Source organism: Protopterus annectens, chromosome 11.part0, assembly GCF_019279795.1.
Source record: "Protopterus annectens isolate FY-2018-M chromosome 11.part0, PAN1.0, whole genome shotgun sequence".
Lineage (NCBI taxonomy): Eukaryota > Metazoa > Chordata > Ceratodontiformes > Protopteridae > Protopterus > Protopterus annectens.
The window spans coordinates 734,960,486-734,982,981 of record NC_056745.1 but is presented as its reverse complement, the minus strand read 5'-3'; the positions used below and the strand labels follow the sequence as shown (position 1 = coordinate 734,982,981).

Genomic DNA, 22,496 nt, shown 5'->3' with positions numbered 1-22,496 from the left:
ACAATATACTAACCTCGAAAAAGGGCATAGCAAAATTCATTTAAAATGGGTGGCGAAAGCCAAACACACTCTGGCTAGGCTTGTAAATGCCCTAGGGCAGATAGCCTACTATGAACCTATGAACCTATAACCCCCAGAAGCTTGGTGTGGGAGATAGTGGTACTATTGTTAGATGTGACAGAGAATGAGAGTGTGGCAGATCTACTAGTGGGGGTGAAGGGTAGAAGTTTAGTTTTATCGGGGTTCAGCAGTAGGCATTGGTTGGCGAGCCAGTTTTCAATAGTATTAAACGTATTCTACTACCAAAAACTGACAAATAAATTATTAAAGCTCATAGATAGTTTGCCTCACACCTTTACTATTGATGGGGATATCCACCCCAACCCTGGGCCACCATCCCCAGACAACACTAACTCTAATCATAACAGCCCAAACATAAGACAAAGCCTAAACAGACCACCCCCAACTCTACTGACCTGTCACTTAAACATTAGAAGCATCAACAACAAGGTCCACAACCTCCATGCCCTCCTGACAACCTACTCCCCCGACATACTTTGACTGAAACATGGTTAAAACCAACTACGCCAGATAATGAAATTCTACCTCCAGGGTATAATATACTCAGGCTAGATCGTACTACCAGGAAAGGGGAAGGGTTTGCTGTTCTCTATAAAACCACCCTAAATGTTACTCTAGACAATCTTCAACCACCTATATTTAACAAAGCAGAAATTATCATTTCCAAACTACAAATAAATAAAAACCAATGTATAAACATAGTATGTGTCTATATTCCTCCAGGTAATAACTCAGTGACCCTAGAAGACATACTCTACTGGCTAGCCGATGCCTGCCCCCAAGAGACCATTGTTCTAGGGGACCTCAATATAGATTGGAATACCTGAATTGCAGAGACACCATCCACTCAAGTAAACCTACATGGTTTTACACAAACTATAATCTCCCCTACTAGGATCAGCAAGCCTAACAATAAAGTATCCTAGACTGGATACTAATTAATAGCCCCAACCACATGTACAAATCAGGTACTCTCCCTGAAGATCTAAGTGATCATTTCTTAATGTATACTATTAGGCATAAAGTTGATTGTCCACATCTACCCACCTACAAAACAATAAGAAATAACAAAAATTTCAACCTTAATAACGTCTTAGAAGAACTTAAATTATGAAAGTGGTCAATTCTAAAACAACTACCACTAGATGAGGCAGTAACACACTTTAATAACACATTCCTGGCCATCCTTGACAACCATGCACCTGCACGCTCTATTAGAATTAAAACAAAAATTGCCCCCTGGCTCACTAAAGAAACCAAACTAAAGACCATCCAAAGAAATAATGTCTAGAACATCTGGCGCTCCTCTAAAGCCCCACAAGATCAACTCAAATTTCGACAATATAGGAATGATACAAAAAAATCCATATTACTAGACAAAAAAAAATATTTCTACCATCTACAGCAGAAACACCACAACAAGCCACAGAAGTTCTGGGCAGGTATTAACAAACTCCTCCACCCAGGGCAATCCACAACTCCAACCCCCTCATCCTCAACCCAAATATCGCCAGAGTGCATTGCCAACACCTTCAATAGTTTCTTTACAGAAACCATCCAGGCCCTTGCTGGCAAACTTAAACCCACTTGTCCTAATGCTGAAACCCCTAGACCCAGTGACATTCTCTCCTTCAGCTTCCAAAAAGTTCCGACTTCACTCATTAGAGCCCTAATTAAAAAACTCAAACCAACGACCCTTTCAGCTGACCTCCTCCCTGCAGGCTACCTGCAAAAAGCTGCTGATGATATAGCATTCCCTGTCTCCATTTTGATAAAAAGAACCATAACTGAAACCTCTATCTGGAAAATATCACATGTCATACCACTCCACAAAGGAGGCAGCTCCACTGAGCTGTCAAACTATAGACCAATAGCTATCCTTTCCCCTCTGGCTAAAATTATGTGAAAGTGTATCCATAAACAACTCTTACACTACCTTATTCAACGTAATCTCCTGGCCAACTCCCAGCATTGATTTAGACCACAGCACAGTACCACCACAGCCCTTCTCTCCTTTTCTAATGTCATAAACTCCAACAGTAACAACAACAAACTATCTTCTGTCCTGTTTCTCGATCTTTCCAAGGCCTTCGGCATGGTTAACCACCAGCTACTCTTACTTACCCTAAAGAAAATATCCCAAACAACCATGCCATACAATGGTTTCAATCTTATCTTAGTGGAAGACAGCAGGCTGTACCTTGGCAGGACATATTCTCTACCCTTCTCCCCATTACCCTTGGTGTCCCTCAAGACTCCATATTAGATCCCTTCTTTTCTCCTTTATCAATGACCTCCGCACTGTAATCCCAGACGCAACCTGTATACAATACGACGATGACTCCACCCTGATTTGCTCAGCCTCTACCCCTACAGATCTCCTTAGTTTAACCAATAAAACCTTTAATACAGTGGAAAACTGCATCTCTAATCAATAGCTGATATTAAACCCTAATAAAACAAAGCTATTGCTCTTCTCCCATACTCGCAAATCCTCTCATCCTTTGTTTACTATAACGTCTAACAATGGGACCATAATCTCACCAGATATGTATACCAAACTCCTGGGTGTTATAATAGAAAACCTCAAATATGCACGTAAACCAAACTATTAAAACCATTAATAAAAAACTTGGCTACCTATACAAAAACAAACCTTTTCTCACCCCTCTAGCTAGGACTGCCATTACTCGTACCCATTTGCTTTCAACTTTACTCTATGCCTCGCCAATACTCACTAACTTGAAAAAAACTGATCTCAGCCAACTCTCTAGCTGTTACAATCAAATTTCCAGGTTTGCCACAGGAACTCCCTACAGGACACACCATTGTCAAAATCTAAACCTCTTAGGATGGCTAGAACTCCCCAAGCTAATTCAATATAATCAACTTACTGTAGCATTATTAACCATCCAGAAAAAAATACCCTCCATTAAAAACATTATCCATTCCTGCAAAAACGCTAGGCCACTTTGTTCCACTACAAAACTTTTGGTTTAATCTGTTAAAGCTAACAACCTATCTGGAGAATCTTTGTTTGCAAATTCAGTGGGCAAAACCTGGAATTCGCTCCCATCTGACCTTACTCTGAACCCCTCCCTTAGTCAGTTAAAAAAAAATCTAATCCAGTATTTTAAAAACTCACTGGTATGTCCTTGCTCTAACCCTGCTTTTTTTTTTTTTATTCACAGTGACTTATCTCCTACACTAAAAGGTTTGAAAAGAGAAACTTTAACATCCACGCAGATACTCTGTATATAGTTGCACCTATAGGTTTGAAAAGAGAAACTGTAACATTTATATATACATCTGAATATAAACTGTATTCTTCATAGGGTTGAAATGTGAGACTGTAACTTGTATAGTAATACAATATGTTTGTGTATCTACTGCAACTTGTTTGTCTTTAGCTGTGTTAGTTTGGAGCTTATCTCCCCAGGCCTCCACTGAAAATGGACATGTATCCAGTCAGACTATCCCAGTCAACAAATGTAAAATAAATAAATAATAAATAAAATAACATCTCATCTAGAAATGCAGCTATGTACCCTTCCCCCCCAAATCAGTCCAGTACTTTTCTTTACCTAGAATTTGGAAGCGAACTGATAATTAGATACCAGTTTTGACTCCTTCTCTGCATTCATAGATTTGTCACAGTTTTTTTTTTGTAAAGGAACTTGTGGAACTCCTTGACCCTGTATAATCTATCAGGCTTCTTAGGGCAGTGGGCTGGGTGTTTTCATTGGATGCTGCTAAAAATGCATTCTCTTTTGCCCCAAAAACTAGAGGAATTGCCATTAGTTTAGGGGCATTCAGACCCAGTAAATCAAAATATCTTTTCTGGGCATCTGATGCATCTTTGGCATCCCATTGGAAGTGGCTTTTCAGCCTACAATAGTGTCCCCACAAATGGGATTTCTTTTGTGGGTAAAACAAAGGCTAATGCATCGACAATGTCTTTGTCATACCCCAGGGGTAGGGGGTGGGGAGACATTTGGAAGGAGTATTCCAATTCTTCCCTCTTATATCCTGAGGAGGCATCCTTCTTTCTTCTGGCAGAGTTGACTTCACACAATGAGGACTGATCTGCACTTGGATGCACTTTCTGCACAACATGTTGAAACCCTGGGCCAAGGATATACATTCCTGAGGAACAGCCTCAGATGGAGAAGGGATGTATAGGTATCTCTTGTCTGAAGCCCAGCAACTGCAGTGAGCTGGCTGGTGTCATCCTGCGTTTCAACTTTTGAGCCTGGATACATCAGGCATGAACGTTTCTAAAGGGGATTTGCCAGAGGCTCCAGATCTGTGTGATATGAGGGATGGAAGCTGCAATAGAGATACACTTGGGCTTGCATTCTAAAGCTGAGCAGGGACATCAAATGCCTTGTCACATCACCTGGGTCCCCAACTGCTTCTACTTAGACTACACAACACTTCTATGTGCCCCCTTCAAATAATAGAGCACTATAACAGCTGCATTAGTGAGTGTGTGTGTGTGTGTGTGTGTGTGTGAACCAGTGCAGGACACAAACCCTAAGAGATAGTCCTTCTCTATAGCTTCTTATGAAAGATGTTCATTAGCAAGGGTGAACTGTAGATGCTATGCATTACAAGTCAAGGCCTCAATACTCTTCTAATCCAAATAGTTTTGCAAGGAATGTTCTCTTCTCTTGAGAGTTTTGGGTGTAAACTCTTGACAGATCCTACAGCTTTTAGTCTTGTGCACGGAGTAAAAACAGAAAATGTACAAACTAAGGTTTTATGGGGGATTTCTCTACAGCAAAATCACCTGCCATCTTTTGGACATACCCTAAAATCTTACTAGGATTCTGAACTTAACAGCACAGAATTAACTGTTATTGAAAAAATAACAATAAACTATAACATCCTTTTGGGGAAAATTTTTATCATCTGTCTGAGTGCTGGAGCAGGCCAAACAACATCAAACTATGGATGCACAAAAGCAGCATATGCTCTGAAAGGTGCAGCAAAAAAATATATCTAAAATGGTCCTGGTAGATACCAGCTATATATAGGGAAAGTCCTGAAATCACTAAGGAATAGATGTCCATTTGTCCCACAGACGGAAGGATGGTGAGCTCTGGAAATCAGGCAGATGCCGGGCCTTGTGCGGCTTAAGTCCCAGTGTTAAGGTTTGTTGCAAAAGTGATCTATGCAAAGACTGTAATATATTTCCTTTTATAAAAAGGTCACCTCTAAAGTGCTTCTAATCCATTGCCATCCAGCTCACAGTTTAATTGGTTATGGCATATTTTGTTGCAGGTGTTAGCCCGTTTCCCTTCATGTTTGAAAACAGAATTCTGACATTGTGTGCTTCACCTACAGCTTGGAAAATAAAGATTACCCAGAAACAAATACAATAAGTATTCTCAGAAAAAAATGTCTGTGATACAATACCCACAGATCTGCAAAAGTAAAAGTCTGCATTCAACTGTAATAATGTGCATGCACAACTTCACAACACTTGAAATGCACCCTCCCCAAATACAGCACTATAGGTGCTGCATTAATGTGTGTGCATACCAGTGCAGGACACAAATCCTAAGAGGTACTCCATTTGTCTTTTAGCTTCCCACCCATACTTAAGTGCTATGCTTTAGTCGTAACACTATGGCCTTGATTCCAAAAGACTTGCTCTTGGTGTAAATGACCACTTACACTAGCAGTCGGCTGAGAACAGGTGTTTTGGAAATCTGGTCCTTGTAGTAAGCCTGTTTACGGATAGGCCTTACACCAAAGTAAGTTAATTACACTTACAGCAGGTGTTTTGGAATTAGGGCAGACAAATTGAGAGCAACTCTTTTGGAATCTGGCCTTATTATTTTGACTCTCAGATTCACCCTTGTTCATCTTAGGTTTATTTTTTTATAAAGTTATACATGCTTAGAAAATATTAAATAACTAGACAATAAAAATAATTTTATTATTCATTTATGAAGTCAACTATCTAGTGACCATATGTTGTGAAAAACATAAGTGCAATATACCTCTCAGCTACTGTTTTTGTCCCCAGATTTGCCTTGCTTCTTCTAAATGCACTGTTTAAGAGCACATATAGTTAAATAACTGAATTAAGCTAAAATAAAGACTCCTTACTAACTGTATGACGTTTAATACCTGCAAACATTGTATTCCAAATATATAAAAGTGCTCTCGAGCCTTCTGTTAAAATTTGTAAAGAACAGTGTTGAGCATACCTCTCAACCTCTTAGCCCAAGAAAACTAGGAAAAATCTCAAAAAGAATGGCGAGGGCAAGGGCCCAAAAATAGAGACATATTTAAATATTATTCTTAGAAACTTAACAGAATAAGAAATGTTGCATTAGTGCGCATTTTTTTCTGAAGGACATGAAGTCTGAAACATAAATGTCTATTATTTAATGAGTTCTACCCTCAATGATTTGCCAGAAAACTACAAATTGTCTCAGGAACAGAGCAAAATATCAAGCAAAAATGTGGACAATCTGTGAAAATCTAAACAGATGACAGGTGTGCCACATTTCCAATGCCCAGATATTGAGAAGCATCTCTTTATTCAGTTAAAAATTGAAAATAAACAGATTACCAGAACTTTTGGTGTTTGAAATGTTAGATAACATCGCTCAAATATCTCTGATTCTAGCTCAAATTCCCTACTGAGTATTTAATCTGTCAGGAATACTGGGGGAGCAAATGAGTGTAAGGAAGGAAATTATTTTTCTGAGCTGGAATACTGGATTTGAATTGCCTAGACATTGTAAAGCCTTGTTAAATGTAATTCTAGTGGCTGCCAAAAAAAAGCAATTACTAGAACATGAACATCAAAATCTAAACCAGCTATACCTGAAATAATGAATATTGTGAGATAAAAGAACAGGAAGTTTAACATTTGGAAAAGGATAGGGGTAAATTACATTAAAATGGAAATGGTGGGAATAATAAGCGCAGAAAAATATTTTGGAGAAGGAGTGAAATTTAAGGGAAGGCAGTAATTTATGTAATGGTGGCTTGATGATAGTTACACAAAAAACTCTTGTGATGTACAATGTTTGTAAATGTGAACTTGTTACTACAATTTGATTATTTTTTTATATAAATGTAAGCTTGCCTACATCATAATTGTTAATTCAATAAAGGGGTTTTAAAAATCTTGCTCTGTCTCTTCTACTCTCAGTCTAAAAGTGGAAGTCTGAGGGAAAAGGTGGTGGATTACGTTTAATAAAAATGGCAATAATCGAAATCAGACTTCTTTTACCTTTACTGTTGCCACCATTTCAGATGCCCAAAGTGGGACTTTTTTGTAGAATTGTGAGATTTTGCAGGTCAAAATATACCTCCGGACAGTGCAAAGGACAGAACTTCATTTTTTAAAAAAAATAAAATCTTATTTTGTAGTATTTGAGTTGCTTATACTATTTCATATATTATGCATTTCAGATACAAAATAACTGTTTCATGCAACTATTAAAGAAAACTTAGGAATTTATGTTTGTCTTAAAATATCACATTTGCTATTTTTAGTGTTTTTTTTTTCCGCAGGACACAACTGGCTAAAGTGGAACTGTCTCTCGCATAGAGGGACAGGTGGTAACCCTATTTACCTCACAAAATGCATGCCAATTCGCATTTGCTTATTCTGGCAACTTCTCAAGTTAATTTAAGTGACGTTATTTTAAAAAGTATCTTGGATTATATCTGTCTTTGTCTCCGATTCTAGAGGTAATAGTTTAAGAGCTATGCTAAACGATGTCCATTTTCGTTTAATCTAAGCAACAATCCCTGCTTTGCGAAACAGGAGGCCAGTTGCACCGTCGCTAGTGAGAGACGAGTGCCGCCCCTACTGCACCAGAATCTGTGAACTGTTCCGAAAATGAAAACTGCACTTTTTAATTGGGATAACTTGGGCTACAAGCAATAGGAACACCAGTAAACCAGTCGTTTATTTGGCACAGCTCATTATTTTAATTTCTACACTAAATTAAGTCAGTCTCAAAGCCAGCGTGCATACACGTCAGTTCTAAAGGAAACAGGTTTGATTTTACACACACACTATATATATATATATATATATATATATATATATATATATATATAATACTTGCATGAGAAAAGGAAGCAGCGAATTCAGCCCGTGATGGTATTACTTCATTACCGTGTTTCGTTTTTTTTTCTTCCCTTCTCCACGAAATCATACGTTTTGTGGGACCAACTGGCTGCTTAAGGCAGGCAAACTAGGGGACATCGGGAGTGAGCGAGGTGAGAGACGGGCAGTCACAGCTTTTTTAACCGAGTACAGCGGGGCTACGCCGTTCGCTCGAAATCGGTTTTACTTGTATCAACCAATTTGAAACAATACAAGTTTAGAAAAATTACGTAGATTACAAAAATACTTCGTTCTACCTACTTCCGCATAATATAGAGTAAATAAAAAGCCAGTGTACTGCAGGTGGAAAACTTCGTCTTGCTGTCGTCAAATTACTAGACTGAACGATAAAGACAGTTGTTTTAATCATGATAGCGCAGTTGTTCGTCTAACTGCAAAATTTTGGTCACAACAAGATGTTCTGCCACTGACTGGATGTTTCGTGAGTAGGTACCCGATAGTACATTTACTAAATTAATTAACAATCTAGATTTCAGCCCAAATACGCTCTGTTGACTACTTGATCCACCTTAAACGCCACTCTGTTTTGTAAAAGAGACAAACAACGCCCACCCTCTACCTTCGTCCAATAGAACGCGTTCTCTGTTTAAATAGACTGTGAATGTCAATCATTTCTTTTTCGTCAACCTCCCTTCAATCGCCATATTGGGCAACTGCTAAACGAACGGGCTTGTGTATTTTTGCTTCTTTTAGTGCGTGGCTACTTTCCTTTCGTTGGAGCTTGTTATTGCAACTGGTTCTGCGTTCTTCATCCACTGTAGTAGCTGAGGGCCTAGTTGTCAGAGGCTCTAGGTTTTGGCTGTGTCCTAGATCCTCCCCGAAGTGTCCCGTTTTCTCTGCTGTGTACTACTCAAGAGTCTTCTATTTTATTTGCCTTTTTTTTGTCTGGTACTCAATTTGAAACCTACGAACTCCATTTCATTGCTTGTATTTCTAACCAAGAAAGCAGAATGTCTGACGTTCGTAGTATTGTAAATGGTAGCCCATCGTTGGAAAGGATGGAAAACAACAGGCAGGCAGATGCACCAAAGTCTGCAGTCTGCAGGGTTCTCTTCGGGACGCCGAATCATCAGGAGTTAAAGCAAGAGTTAACCAAGCAACTACAGGAGATGCGTTATGAGCACGAGATGAAGTATAACTTCGATTTTAAAAACAACAAGCCGAAGCCTGGAAGGTACAAATGGCAGGCAGTTGCAAGTGACAGCCTACCTGACTTTTATATTCGCCAGCCTCATCCACCACCACAAAAGGATGCGCACGGTTCTGGGATTTACTCAGGTGTTGACATAAACGGTAATCTGCTCACGGAAGCCGGGACAACCATTTCCAGCGATCAGCCTGCTAAGGACAGTGTGCCAGAGGCATCGCCAGATCAAAAGGACTCTCCTGACCGGTGCTCCGGTAAAAGGAAACAGGAAGATTCCGGTGGTAAGTGGTTCAGATCTTGCTTAGAGTGATTTAACATTAATAACAAACAGGTCACGGCTTAAGACACTTCGATTTAGGCTGCACGATAAAAGTAGAGAGGACTGAGACCCCCCCCCCCTTCTTCCCGCAGTTGGTAAACGTTCTACGTCTCGAGCCATGTTTGTATTAAAATCACTTTATAGAGAAATCTGGACTGTCAGATGTGTAGTGCAGGTCTGTTTTGCTACCCAGTGTTTAGAGTATTTCATTGTTTATTTTGATTAACAACCTGTTTTTTAAGGTGGGTGATTCCCCCACTCCCCTCCGTTAATTAACAAGCAACTTTTATAGTCTGTAGGCTTTGTATGCCACTTCTGTTAAGTGTTTAGTAAAATGCACCGGATAACAGCGTTTGTGCTGTATTTTTGTTTCCGCTTATTAGATGTCGTTCCCCAGTCAACAGATGGTAACGCAGCAGATGACTTTTCAGAGGAGCTTTCCAGTGACAGCAGCAGCGAAATAGAGCAGACCCCTAAAAAAAAGTCAAGCACAAAGAGGCACCGAAGGTAATTGACACAAGTAAGTCAAATTTATAAAATGTTCTAGTCATATTAACCTTACCATTCCTATGGTGTACAACTGGAGCCCAGCGTAGTCGATCGTGTACTGGTGTTGTGTAAAAATGTCTATGTAGTAGATATAGATGTGTATTATGCCCACGGGTTTGTCTTTCTTTGATTTTGTGCCTCTCGTTTTTGTTCTTGTAAGGGCACTTGAAATTTATTGCAGACTACCTGTGCACGATGCTTGGCATTTTGTACCACCCAAGGATGAGCGGTGGATCTGTTGATGCGTAGTTTATCTTTGAACAGGCTCCCGCATAAATATCGTAACGTTCTGGGTTGCCTTTGTTACTAATGAAAACGTTTGCTGGGGGGGGGGGGGTGCTTTTCATTTTAAGTAATACTCAATGAACAGTTTGAGAGAGGTCCTTATTGGAGATGGGATCAAATTAGATTTTCCGTCAAAAGTAGAATTCTGTTAAAAATTAAATTCTGGGCGTTTTTGTACCTTTTCCTTGTCATAAGAACAGTATGGAAACTAGTTTTTTTTTAACTTGGTGTTGTCAGTTTGGTAAGTCCAAAAGTTACTGTGAACCTTGAATTCGAAACTACACTTTAAAAGTGGTAGTCAGTTTGAGTAAACAAACCAGTAACACGTCAGCAGGCATATGAATGCAAGTTCTAGTTCTGCTGCAGACTGAGTGATGCACTGCCTCCTTGTGTTTGTTTGGGTTTTTGAGAGAACTAAGGTTACCGCTATGGTATAGCACATGCAGGGGAGCTAAGACTTTTTGCGTCAAAACAGGGGAATGCTGATGTTTTAAGACTGCTTCTACGGCAACTTTTATAAACAGCGCTTATGGTGAATTTTATTTATACTGGCTTGCTGCATTTCATCCCTGCTTCATTTTATTTATATGCTTGCATGAGTTCGATTATTTATATTGTTTTCTAATAAGGCAAATTTCATTTTTTCACTTGTCTGATCCTTTCCGTTGAAATTTTGTGTGTTTGCAAGTATGCATATAAGCTGTATGCAAGTATACATATAAGATGTATTCAGCTGTATTGCATACTCATTGTGCACTAGGCTTGTGTTTCCCATCTCAAAGCCATCTCCTGTTTTGTCAATGCCATTTTCCCCCACTGTTGCCATTGCACTCAAGAATAGTGAAATCGGTTGGGAAACTTGTATTGGGGAAATGTTTACTGGGTGCTTGTATGTCAGTGTTTTAATGCAGATCCTGCATTCCTTTTACTTCAAATGAATAATCATGCTGAATTTTAAGCATTTTCAAAATGATATAAAATACAACCATTGTTTTGTAACCTTTTTCTGGATTATTTTAAAGGGAGTAAAAAGTAACCAGTGTATGGGGATACAGTCACAAAGCTCCTCTTGTATTTTACAGAAATAGCGTTATACTTCAGATTTCTTTTTCTCAAACCAGTGTACAGAAAGTAATGCTTAATGTTTTAGCAGTGTGCAAATCAGTAAACCTTTTTCTTTGAGAACGATGTGTAGTGTGTACAACAGAGTTGGAAGCCTGTTTTATATGCATTACGCAGATGATTCAGTATCTTTTGCTGATTTAATAAAATTAAAATTGCATTTTAAATGCACACTACTGGTGTGGGGAAAGACACCACTTCCTCCTAAAATATAAATCTTGTGCTTGCTATCGGAATTTATCCATGTGACTGAACACAGTACTGAAAAGTGGGGATGACATGGAAAAATGATGTTTGGCAGCTTCCATGTTATCTAACCATGAGCGAGAGCCATCTTTCTTTTATTTTGAAGTCAGTCTGATTTTCTTTACATTATAACCCATGGAAGTCCACGTGTATCTCCAGGTAATGTGCCGTGGTATGACAAGTGTGTGGGCATATTTCTTTAATTTACAATAGGCCATGGGGAGAGAGAAGGGAAGTGCTATAGAAGAGAAGAAATTATTTTAATTACAACAAGAGAAAATGTCTAGTGGTCGCTGTTTCTGTAATTAAAGTTTGAGAACAATGTAGCAATTTTTTTGTCACTGTATAACATTCACTAGATGCAAGGGTGACCAATGAGGACTTGGTTAACTGATTTGAGTTTGTACAAGTGGAAGGTGAAGGTATGATGTAGGTAGATAGCAACTTTCAGCCACCAGATTAGACTTTGATGTTCCATGTACAAAACATCACTTCCAGAATGAGTCAGCTGTGTAAAATGCACTTTATTCATTTTTGACTTCATAAAATACTTTTTGTTCATACGCTGGCAGTAGCATATAGTTACAACAGTAGTACTTACTGTAATTAATACTGCTGAAGACTTTGTGCATGCTTATTGTCCTTTTGCTGATGTTCTGCTGTGTACTGATCTTCACGTTGTATACGATGTGTTGAGGGTTTTTTCTGCTATATAGCTTTGCTGCCAGTTATAATTGTCATGGTTAAATTATGTAAATGAATCCTTAGGAAGTTTTTCCCTGGCATACACCATGCCCTTGTACTTTTATCATTGCATGGGGGGGGTAGACAGTTGTGCAGCTTTTCCTACCCCTCCCCCAACACAGTTACTTTTACTGCTACACCTGCACATCGAATGTATGTACCTTCCTTTTAAATATTCTCCCAACTTTCTGAATACCTGTATTGAACAGTTCGTTGCATACTTCACTTTGTGAGTTATTTGGCAACATAAACATTTTGTTAGTAAAGCTTCCGTCAGCAGATTGTAGTGTTGCCATGCATTTGGAGCAGGTGTGCATTATTAATTGAATAGTGGTGCATATTGGTTACTATAGTCCTAGAGTGTTTTGTTATTGGAGCTTTGTAGTTTTTGGTCAGTAGCTCCTAGTATTGGTGTGTATTTTGTAAATCTGAAGCTGAGATGTGTGTACACCCATGGACTAACAAAAACTGCAGAAAATGTAATTGGCAGTACACACCACACACCACCAATATGTTAAACTCATACCAAATTGTCAGCACAGTTTGTACAGTGCATAGTCCTTCCTCACATTTGCAAAAAATAAGTGGGGGGGGGAGTATTCTGCATCTAATTTTAATTTTCTTTTTAATTGGGGATGTGTGATCTTGCTTTGGTTTCGCTCTTGCTTTTAGACTGGCAGTGCTGCACAACTGTGTTAATTTGCTGAGTAAACAAACATGTAACTCAAATTTATTCTCGTTACAGATCACCTCCAAGTGCTTGTTCCTTGTTCATTGAATACACTGGTGCTTGAATCAAGGAGGCTGTAAAAGACACAAAACATGGACATTATCCTCCATTTATGGAGCATACTGTGTAAGGCACTGAATTAACACTAAAATATTGGCACTCTTTAAAGATCTGCCTCTAAGCATGGATGTAGCATGTGCAATTAGGTTTTTTCCTTATTTGCTTTTATTTTACTACCTGTGTATATATGTATTTTGCATCTTATGTAGCACACTTTTGAGGAGGGTATCATTTTATGAAACCCCAGTTACAGTTTTGCAAACAGAATTTTCTATGGCTTGTATGGAGAGTAGCAATGTAGCTTTAATTTTGGTAAAATGTAATGGCCATCAGGGGTTCAAGAATGTGAATACTTTAATATATTAGTGTACCTCTGCTTCTTTCCCGTATTTGACCTCTTACATCCTGGGAAACACCATGTGCCTAATAGAGCAGTTTATTCCCTCAGCAAGGGTGAGATTTGGGGTGGTGGTTCAGTTGGAAATTTTTTTTATTTATTTGTTTTAATGGTGTAAGTAACCCCCCCCCCCCCCCAAAAAAAAACCCTGTCACATGAGATAAGCATGCAATCTTATGCTTGTATCACACTGGAATTCTGTCCCTGTTGGCTTAAGAAGTGTACACTTATCAGGTGTACCTGTTCTCATGTGTATTAGAGGTTTCCTGTTCCATAATTTGATCTGAAGGCATTTTTGAGAACAGTATCCGCTGTAAGATTTGTAAACATTACCTTCAGTTTTGACAGTGTTTTATTCATGTACCTCTGTTACTCTGTAGCTGGTCCTGTCAAGTGTTTCAAATTTTATGTGTTTCAAGGACTGGATTACTGAAGAAAAGCCAGAGTGACAGATGTCACTAGACTGTGTGTATATTGTGTACTTTTTTCCCGTCCACCACCACACAAACCATGTTGTTACTAGCACAGCTTGCTGCCAAACTCGTACATGGATATCTGTTTTGTATAGAAGATGGCATTTTGGGGGGGGGGTTGAACCCAACGGAAAGCCAGGGTATGCACTGCAGGAATAAACAACCCTTATATTTTTTACCTCGTCATTGTACATAAGTAGAGTTCCATGTGGCATTCGTTTAGTACCAAAACAATTTGTTTGTAACATGCTCTGTACTCAGGAATGTCATGTAAAATGTATTTGGAGCATTTAGCCCAGGAACTGACAAGTCATTCTAAAAGCTAAATACAAACACTTTGTGGTTCTGAAGAAGGTTTGTACTACAGCTCTGCTCCTCTTCCTACATCATCAGGTAACATAAATTTAAAGAGGGGAACATGAGCTGTAAAATTGTTTCTAATGTGTGAAACTGACAGTGAAACTGAATTTTGTAGTTTTGTTATAATGCACTTATTTTTGTCCTGTAATTCATGTGCAGCTTAGTCATGGAACAAATCTGTGTTGCTGTTTAATTCTAATAATGGAACAAACAAAACATTCCTACAGACCAGTTCAGGAAGAGAGTACCTGTTAAATGTCCCCACCAGTACTCTTGGTCATTTGGAACCGTTTGTGGCCTACTGAATTGCTTTCACCATGTGTGTTTTGTGTTTTCAAACTAAACTGGTGAGCTTAGATTGAAGGTTTTAGAAAGTATAAACTTTATTTTAATATATCATAAATTGTATATAGTATGTATTTTACTTTACTTTTTTAAAAGTCTATATTTACATTTTAAGTGGTCATTGGTCACATCGCCTTTGCAGTAGCTATAGCAGTTTTTTTTTTCTTCTGGAAAACAGACCAGTTTTAACATCTGGATCGTCATTCTTTCTAGCATGGTGTATTAAATTTCGTGTGTGTGTGTGTGTGTGTGTGTGTGTGTGTGTGTGTGTGTGTGTGTGTGTGTGTGTGCGCTCACTAATGCCTGATAATTTCTACTGTATCATTCTTTGTTCAATAGTAGCTGTAGATTGTTTTAGCAGGATTTTTGGGTGGGTTAATCGCTGTTGTGGTTCTTTCTGTATAACTGAATACAGTCTTAACCTTTCTCATGCATGCTTCATTTTTGGTGTAAGCACATTTACTCATGTTTTTTTTGAAAATGGCATACCTTGTTCTTTCCATAAACTTGTCTGGTCTCATTTTCACATAGTGTTTCGGACGTTATCCACTATTTTGTTATGGTGGGTAATTCAGCCTGGCACCTGTTAAGGGAGAAACCGTAAGGTTGGATTTCACTAAATGTATGTATACGATATGTCAACGTAATCATTTAGCCTGGTGCTTCTTGATGTAAATGTTCTGGACTTTTCCTTTCAGGAAACTGCTTTCCAGTCTAGGCGTGCACTGCTGACTTAATCCATTTCAGTAGCCCGTCCTATCCTTTGTCCAGAACGGCAGATAAGAGGAGAGTAAGAACAGCAGATAAGAGGAGAGTAGTCTGCTTAGTGCAGGCTTTCTTTGCTGTAGATGCGTCACTTTAGTAACTGTTACTTGCTGCCAGCGGTTTTCCCTCCCTCAGCTTAGGAGTATTATTTGACTGTATTTTTGTGTGCCTCTGTTGTACACTTGACAAAAGTTTTCTGTGATATTGGCATTTGCCCAGAAGTCTAAAGCAAGTAACATAGTTACAAGATGGGCAGGTATTCATGCAGCAGTCTGTCTACTTGCTCTGTTATGCAAGAGGTAGCTTGAACTTGTTTTTGCATCTTTTGTGTTGCTGTAGCTGGATGTTTTTTCCTGCTTGAAAGTGTTCATATGTTTAGATTCCGAGCTTCTTGCTGTGTGTGTAACTGGTTTGCAGCTGGTATGGTGTACTGTGCTCATCTGTGTACACTGATCATCAAAGAGGAATAGGGAGCTCCTGGGGAAAGTCTGGCCTTCATAGTGTTGTAGTCTTTAGTGTAAGGTTGAACTTCTCCATTTAAGTGGCTGTAAGTGAAGTTAACTGGTTCTGCTTACATTTTTGTAAAACGTAATCTTTCTACTCCACATTTATGAGAAGTGTTTTAAATAAGTGTGTGTGTGTATGTTTGTAATGTGTGTATATATAAAATATAATATATTTGATTTAGTTCACTTATAAAATAAATGGCTTGCTGTAGATACTTTAACTGTTGTGTCAGTAATTTGTTTTATTACTTGCACATCTTCCTATGTAGGGATTGATCCTTTTTGCTCTGTTCATTCTTCACCCTTGTTTTGATTTCCCAAATGTAGTTGTACAGAGTGCTTGCTGAACGGTTTGCCTGGGTACTGATTCATTGTGATTTCGTTGATGGATAAATGAGTAATGGATTGTGAGCAAATTTGTGATTTGCTGAACAAATGCCTTTTATTTACAAAATGTGTGCGTATTGTGCCTGCCACAAATATTAACCGATCTAAAAGAATAGTACTTGAAAAGGACAGTATGATGCATAGTAGGTCTTGCTGTAAAACTGTGGAAAGATGGTGGTGGTCAGCAGAATTCATTCACTATGTAGAATGATTAGCACTTAGCATTAAACGAGTTTGCAGGATGTGTCTTCACACGTACCTTTTGTGTTTTGTATACGGGGGGGTTTGACTGATTTTTAACCATCTTCTCTGTGAACCTGTGATTAAGTTTGCGGGGGGGGGTTAGGAGTGCACGTGTGTGTGTGTGTGTGTGTGTGTGTGTGTGTGTGTGTGTGTGTGTGTGTGTGCACTTCACTCAAGACATGTTTTGATTTTGTGCTGTACTAGACATTTTTTTTATCCCTATTTGTGCATCTGTTGCAGTTAATATGTCCCTGGGTGAGCATGCCAATGATCACAGCCCCCCCCCCCATTTCAGATCTTGTGGTCGGAAGTACTTCCTTTGGTATGAAATTGATTACTGTCCCTTGTCTGTCATTTCTGTTTGTGGAGTGGGCCCAGGAGGCTGCATCTGTAAAGATGTTGTAGAGAGCTCTTGTTTGGTTCTTCCAAGACCTTTTGATTTTTAATGGTAGTCATGCATGGTCTTCGCAGACAAATCGTCATCCCCCCAGCTAAGTATGTGTAGCTTATGTGGTTTGAGTGTTCTGTGTGGAGCACTTTGGCAATCACTTTAAAAGTCGGACAAAAGCTTAAAGCTCGTTCTCCTCTTCCCTTGATAGGTTAAGAAGGAAACAGGAAGCCTCCTTGGTCAAAGCCAAGGATGTCCATCAGGGATGCAATGATACCCGTTTTCCCACAATGGCATGGATCCTCCTTTTAGCCATTCTTATCTGTTTCTTATCTCTTTCTGAGGTTTCAGATGTTTGAAGCTGCCAGAAAGGTATACTCTAACTGGAATAGGCTCTGTAGTGTCCCCCCCCCCACCGCAAGTTGGGATTCAGTTTTTCCATGGTTGATGTGCATGTGCTAATTGTTTCTACTAATCTTGACTTTGTGAAGTGTAGAACTCTGACCCAGGATGGTCTGGTAAAATACCCTGTTTACAGTGTTCTGTGCTTCTGCCTGCTTTTGGAGACTTTATCTTCCACTTTGAACTTTAGATGTAAGATTCTGCATCTGAACCTGCTGGTTTGGTAGCTTTTTAACTTTTTTTGCCTCTTGCTTAATCTAGGTAGGACCCTTCAAAATGTTTGTTATATGAGATAGTTCAGTACTGGGGTCCAAAATTGGCCAGCGGTGTCAAACCCAGCTTAAGCAAAACATATTTCATAGAACAGTGTCACAAATGGGTACAGAATTGTTTTTAACATCAGGTTTCTTAATTTCATCCTCAAACTGTTATGTGTTGAGGAATTTAAAAGAGATGGAGGGAGGGGTTCCTAGAATTATTTTGGAACTGTTTTCACATGATTCCAGTTCTGTGTAAAGCACACACTTTTAATAAGAAACTGGGATAGTAAGACTGTAAAAAATACTGTGTGTTTTAATTTTGGAAGCTGAAGGGAGAAACCCAGTTTTGGGGTACAGCCCTATGCCCAAGCAATAGCCTGAAAGCCTAGAAAAGTTGAGATGTTTTGGATGAGGACTGCATTGAGGAAAAAAAAAAAAAACAGTACTCCTTTCTGGAGTCCTAATGGGCAGTATAGAGTTCAGAATTCTCCAAGTATAAACCTAAGTCTTGAGCAAAACAGTGAGGTAATTTCTGAATTATTCTGAGGCAAGATGAACCGTGTGTGTGTTCACCCTTAGTGTTGGCTTGAATGTATCCTAGCAGCCATGGTCTGTCTGTTTGATGTGAACTTGAAGCAACTACATGCATTTATGTACTTGGCAGTCTCCTTCACTTTTTGGAAAACTTTCTGTTGCTAAACCTACATGAGGACTATAAAAACGGAAATTAGCGAAATGGTATATATTGGAAGAACTAAGTGAGTTGTAGTTATGTAGCGTTTAGTTACAGCTGAAATCTTTTTGATTTCCATTCTAATACTTGTCTAACTACTAACAATGTCTGTTTTTAGTAGCAGCATTACAATGATGCTGATTTCTCCACTATTTTTGAATTGATTTTTCTTTGCTTGTCTGTTCATTGTGTTATCTTGAGTGTTTGTTTTGTGAATAAGTGAAATGTGTCTTCCTTTTTCTCCAAATAATTTGCAGGCTTGTGACCATATAACCATTTTTAATGTATTTGGGTTTTTGAGGGATGTCTGGATTGAGGTCTAATAGGTAAAGTTTTGGTCTGAACTTCAGAGAGGTGTCACATGTATATATTTGGTTACCTGAGTTTGCTAAGGCAAGTGTGGACTTAAGTTTGTTTGTTTGCAAGCCAGTAGTAGATGTACCCAAGTGTTGCATTTTTCAAGAACTAATTGGAAAGTTTCAATGCTAGAGGTTGAGAGGAATTTGGTGGAAAGGTTTGATTTGTCAACACTGCACATTCAGTGAGTGAAAACCAGAGGTCTCAAAAGAGTACACTGTGTATGCTCTGGGAAAAGGTACTTGTCATATTTCAACTTTTTTGTCAGTTGCTTATGGATAACCAGCATTAAATTGTGGAAACTGAGAAGCATCTAATGATGTTCAGTGTAATACTACATTGCCTGTGTATTTGTATAAAAATGAAGTGTACATAACTATGTAAAAACACTGAGAGAAAATTATACTAACTTATTTATGAGATTTTTTTTTTCGTTTAAATCTAGAAAATCATGTTCCCATGTTAAGCCAAAGTGGCATTTTTGCATTTATAAAAAGGCTCTGTTTGATAGTTGTTAGATTTTTATTTTATTATTTTTGTTTAATATGGCTATGCTTGGAAAAGACATGCAAACTGAGCCAGAATGTTTAATTTTTTTTAATATGTGGAGAAATGATTTAAAACAATCAATAAAAATTTGCAATTTAAATGTTTGTTTCTGTTTGCTTTATTGCAACACACTTGTTTCACATTTTTATTTCTGGTCTCTCTGTGTAGAATGCCACAATGGTCTTTCAACAGCTCTTCCCATAGAATATGTGGGATGTGAAAATGCTAAGGATGGGACTTTGGTTTCGGCCACTATAGACAGAGGAGATTTTCTAAGGGATTGGTTTATTTTTTTAGTTTTGAAACGTATTTCTTCACTGTTATTAAATAGAAAAATTAATTCCCTCATGTTGTTACAATTTCCAGTGAGATGAGCAGGGAGTGCACTTGTGTCTAAGCCGAAGATTCTGAAGAGCATATCTTCAGATGTTCCTCCAGAAGATTTTTTTTCTGAAGCTATAGTTAAAATGAAAGGATTTCATTCTGTTCCCACCAAACCTCAAGAGCTAAATTATTACGTTTTGTTGCACCTCAGTTATACAGAGTACTTGTTTTATAATTCCAAATCACTCTGCAGTTGTTTATGCTTCAAAACCGGTAAGCATCTTGTGAATGCTAACACCACTCCCTCTGAGGATGGGAAAGCTATTGATAGATTTGGGAGGAAGTTTTATTTTTCTACTACTGTAACTTTATGAATTACTGCCAGACCTGTATTAATTTTTTTCTAGCTTCTTTTGAGAACATAAAGTCAGATTTTAACCTTCTTCAGCAGAGCTTAAATTCCTTGAATTCCTTAATTGAAGTCAGATTTTAACCTTCTTCAGCAGAGCTTAAATTCCTTGAATTCCTTAATTGAAGTCAGATTTTAACCTTCTTCAGCAGAGCTTAAAGTCCTTGAATTCCTTAATTGTGTCATGCTCAAGTGACCATCAGAGTGGTGGTATTGTTCTGCTGATGCTGTACCTGCTGCTGCTGCTACTGGTTCATTTATAAAACTTGCTTGGAAATGTTCTCAAACTTCAGTATTTCTCCCCATGATAGAGAAGATGTCCTTAAAATTCACCACTGTAGTATTTCTTACAAATGGGATTCCCTGCTGTGAAGCCTACCGTCCGGCCAGTTTACCAAAGTCTGTTGCTTTAATGTACACTGAACATCAGCTGAGCACTCCTTGCATATGGTAGGGCATAAAGGTGACGTTCAGGCTTACCATCCTCGGAACTTCTTTGCTGCCGGTCCGATTGCTGTTTTAACCCTCGATCTGTTACCTCCGTCCGTATTGTTACCGTTTTTCTGTTTGTTGGCATTCCTGTGCTTACTCCAGTTTGCTGGATTCCTCGCAGTTGCAGATAATTACCCAGATGGGTTTTTGGTTACTTTTTTTGTTTGGTTTGTGCTCTTTGGGGTTCATGTCATCAAGGAAGGATAAATGCAAAGTGTGGGAGACTTTTTTTTTTTTTTTTCCTCCCCCCATAAAGACTGCCACGATTATCTCTTTTGTCTAGGTGCTGCTCATGACCATACTTCTTGGGCATTTGTCCCCTTGTCCCCGAAATGCTTCTTAGTAGGCTTTCTTTCCTTTCCTTGTATTTTGAGAACCAGCATATTAAGCTTCTTACTAAAGATACTATTGATGGAACTTCCTGCCCCGAGGGTCAGCCGTCAGGGAAGAAGGTGTTATAAGGTAAGACCGGAATCTTCTGGTGTCCACCCTTTGCCGGGAGTTTCTCCTGATTGTTATTACGAACCCAGAGGCTCAGATTTTTCTACCATGTTTGGGTTGGAGGCTGGTGAGGATCTGGCAGGCAGCACATCCGACGAGGCTTTTGTAGGTGTCCATTTTGGGGGTTCAGAGGGAACCACGGGTGACTGCAGAAGCCCTCTAGACCCTTCAAAAACAGTTTCTCTTTATGGAGGAGGTTTCTGCTACAGTTGTGGAATGCCATCCTGAATCTGGGCCTTCTCAGTTTACAAGGATGGATGTCCCCTTAAAAAAGAAACCGAAAACTAATTGTGTTTCTTCTGCTCCTAGGGATCCACAAAGTGAGTGACCAGCCTTTAACTGGGGTTATTTAATGTTTTGCTGTCGTTAAGGCCTCCTCAAGGGGTGTCTGTTCCTGCTCCTCCTTGGTCGTCTTCTGGCACCTAAAAGGCCCAGAGAAATGAAATCTTCTGAGGTGGATTCTGATTATGACTCCCTTGCTATTCTACCCAGATTCTTTCTCCTTTAGACTAACTGGTCTGAGGTGAGGATTCTCATACTCTAGATAATCCTTCAGAGGAAATCCTTTTTGAGGACACAATCTCTAGGATGATGGAATTTTTTGAGTGGGATTGTGCCCAGGTTTTGGATATCCATAAGAGGTACTATGACTTACTGCAGATGGAATCTCCTTCGTCCTGTCTTGTCTGCTTTATTGGATGTTTTTTCCAATGCCTCTAAAGCGCTGGATTCTCTGCCCCCTGTTACCAAGAAGTCTGGTTTTATAGGGTGCCTGAGGATCCTTTCTTTTTAAATATCGTGCGGTTGATCCCTCTGTGGTGTCTGTAGCCTCTAATAAACCATCTCAATTACTTCCTTCATCCAAGTTACTGCCTTCTGACAAGGACAGTAGAACCATGGATAAGCTAGGTAAAAAGATTTATACTTGGGCTACCCTAGCTTTTAGGGCTATTAATTATCAGACTGCTCTTCTTTCTCAGGCTTGTTAGCTTCTTTCTGATCTTCCAGACTCTTAAGTGTGAATCATTTTTGCTCTTTCCTTGCTTGGGACTTTCTCTCAAGTAGTTTGTCATTCTAGCAAATGTAGTTATGATGCAGCAGATGCCTCTTCTAGGGCTGCTGCTTTGGGTCAGTAATGAGGAGGTATTCTTGGCT

The 22,496-nt window shown here is 38.9% G+C and overlaps 1 protein-coding gene across 2 annotated transcripts; it reads left to right on the top strand.

Moving 5' to 3' along the window:
* The first annotated feature begins 8,563 nt into the window (after window positions 1-8,563).
* Window positions 8,564-13,981, top strand: CDKN1B (cyclin dependent kinase inhibitor 1B). 2 transcript variants are annotated; one of them, XM_044088189.1, is made up of 3 exons: window positions 8,564-9,676; window positions 10,098-10,221; window positions 13,406-13,981. In XM_044088189.1, exons 1-3 carry the CDS (start codon window positions 9,199-9,201, stop codon window positions 13,452-13,454), a joined length of 651 nt encoding a protein of 216 aa, XP_043944124.1. In that variant the 5' UTR covers window positions 8,564-9,198; the 3' UTR covers window positions 13,455-13,981. The 2 variants fall into 2 exon arrangements, with proteins under 2 accessions (XP_043944124.1, XP_043944125.1); XM_044088190.1 differs by having other exon boundaries at window positions 8,571-9,676; window positions 10,098-10,234.
* The last annotated feature ends 8,515 nt before the right edge of the window (window positions 13,982-22,496 follow it).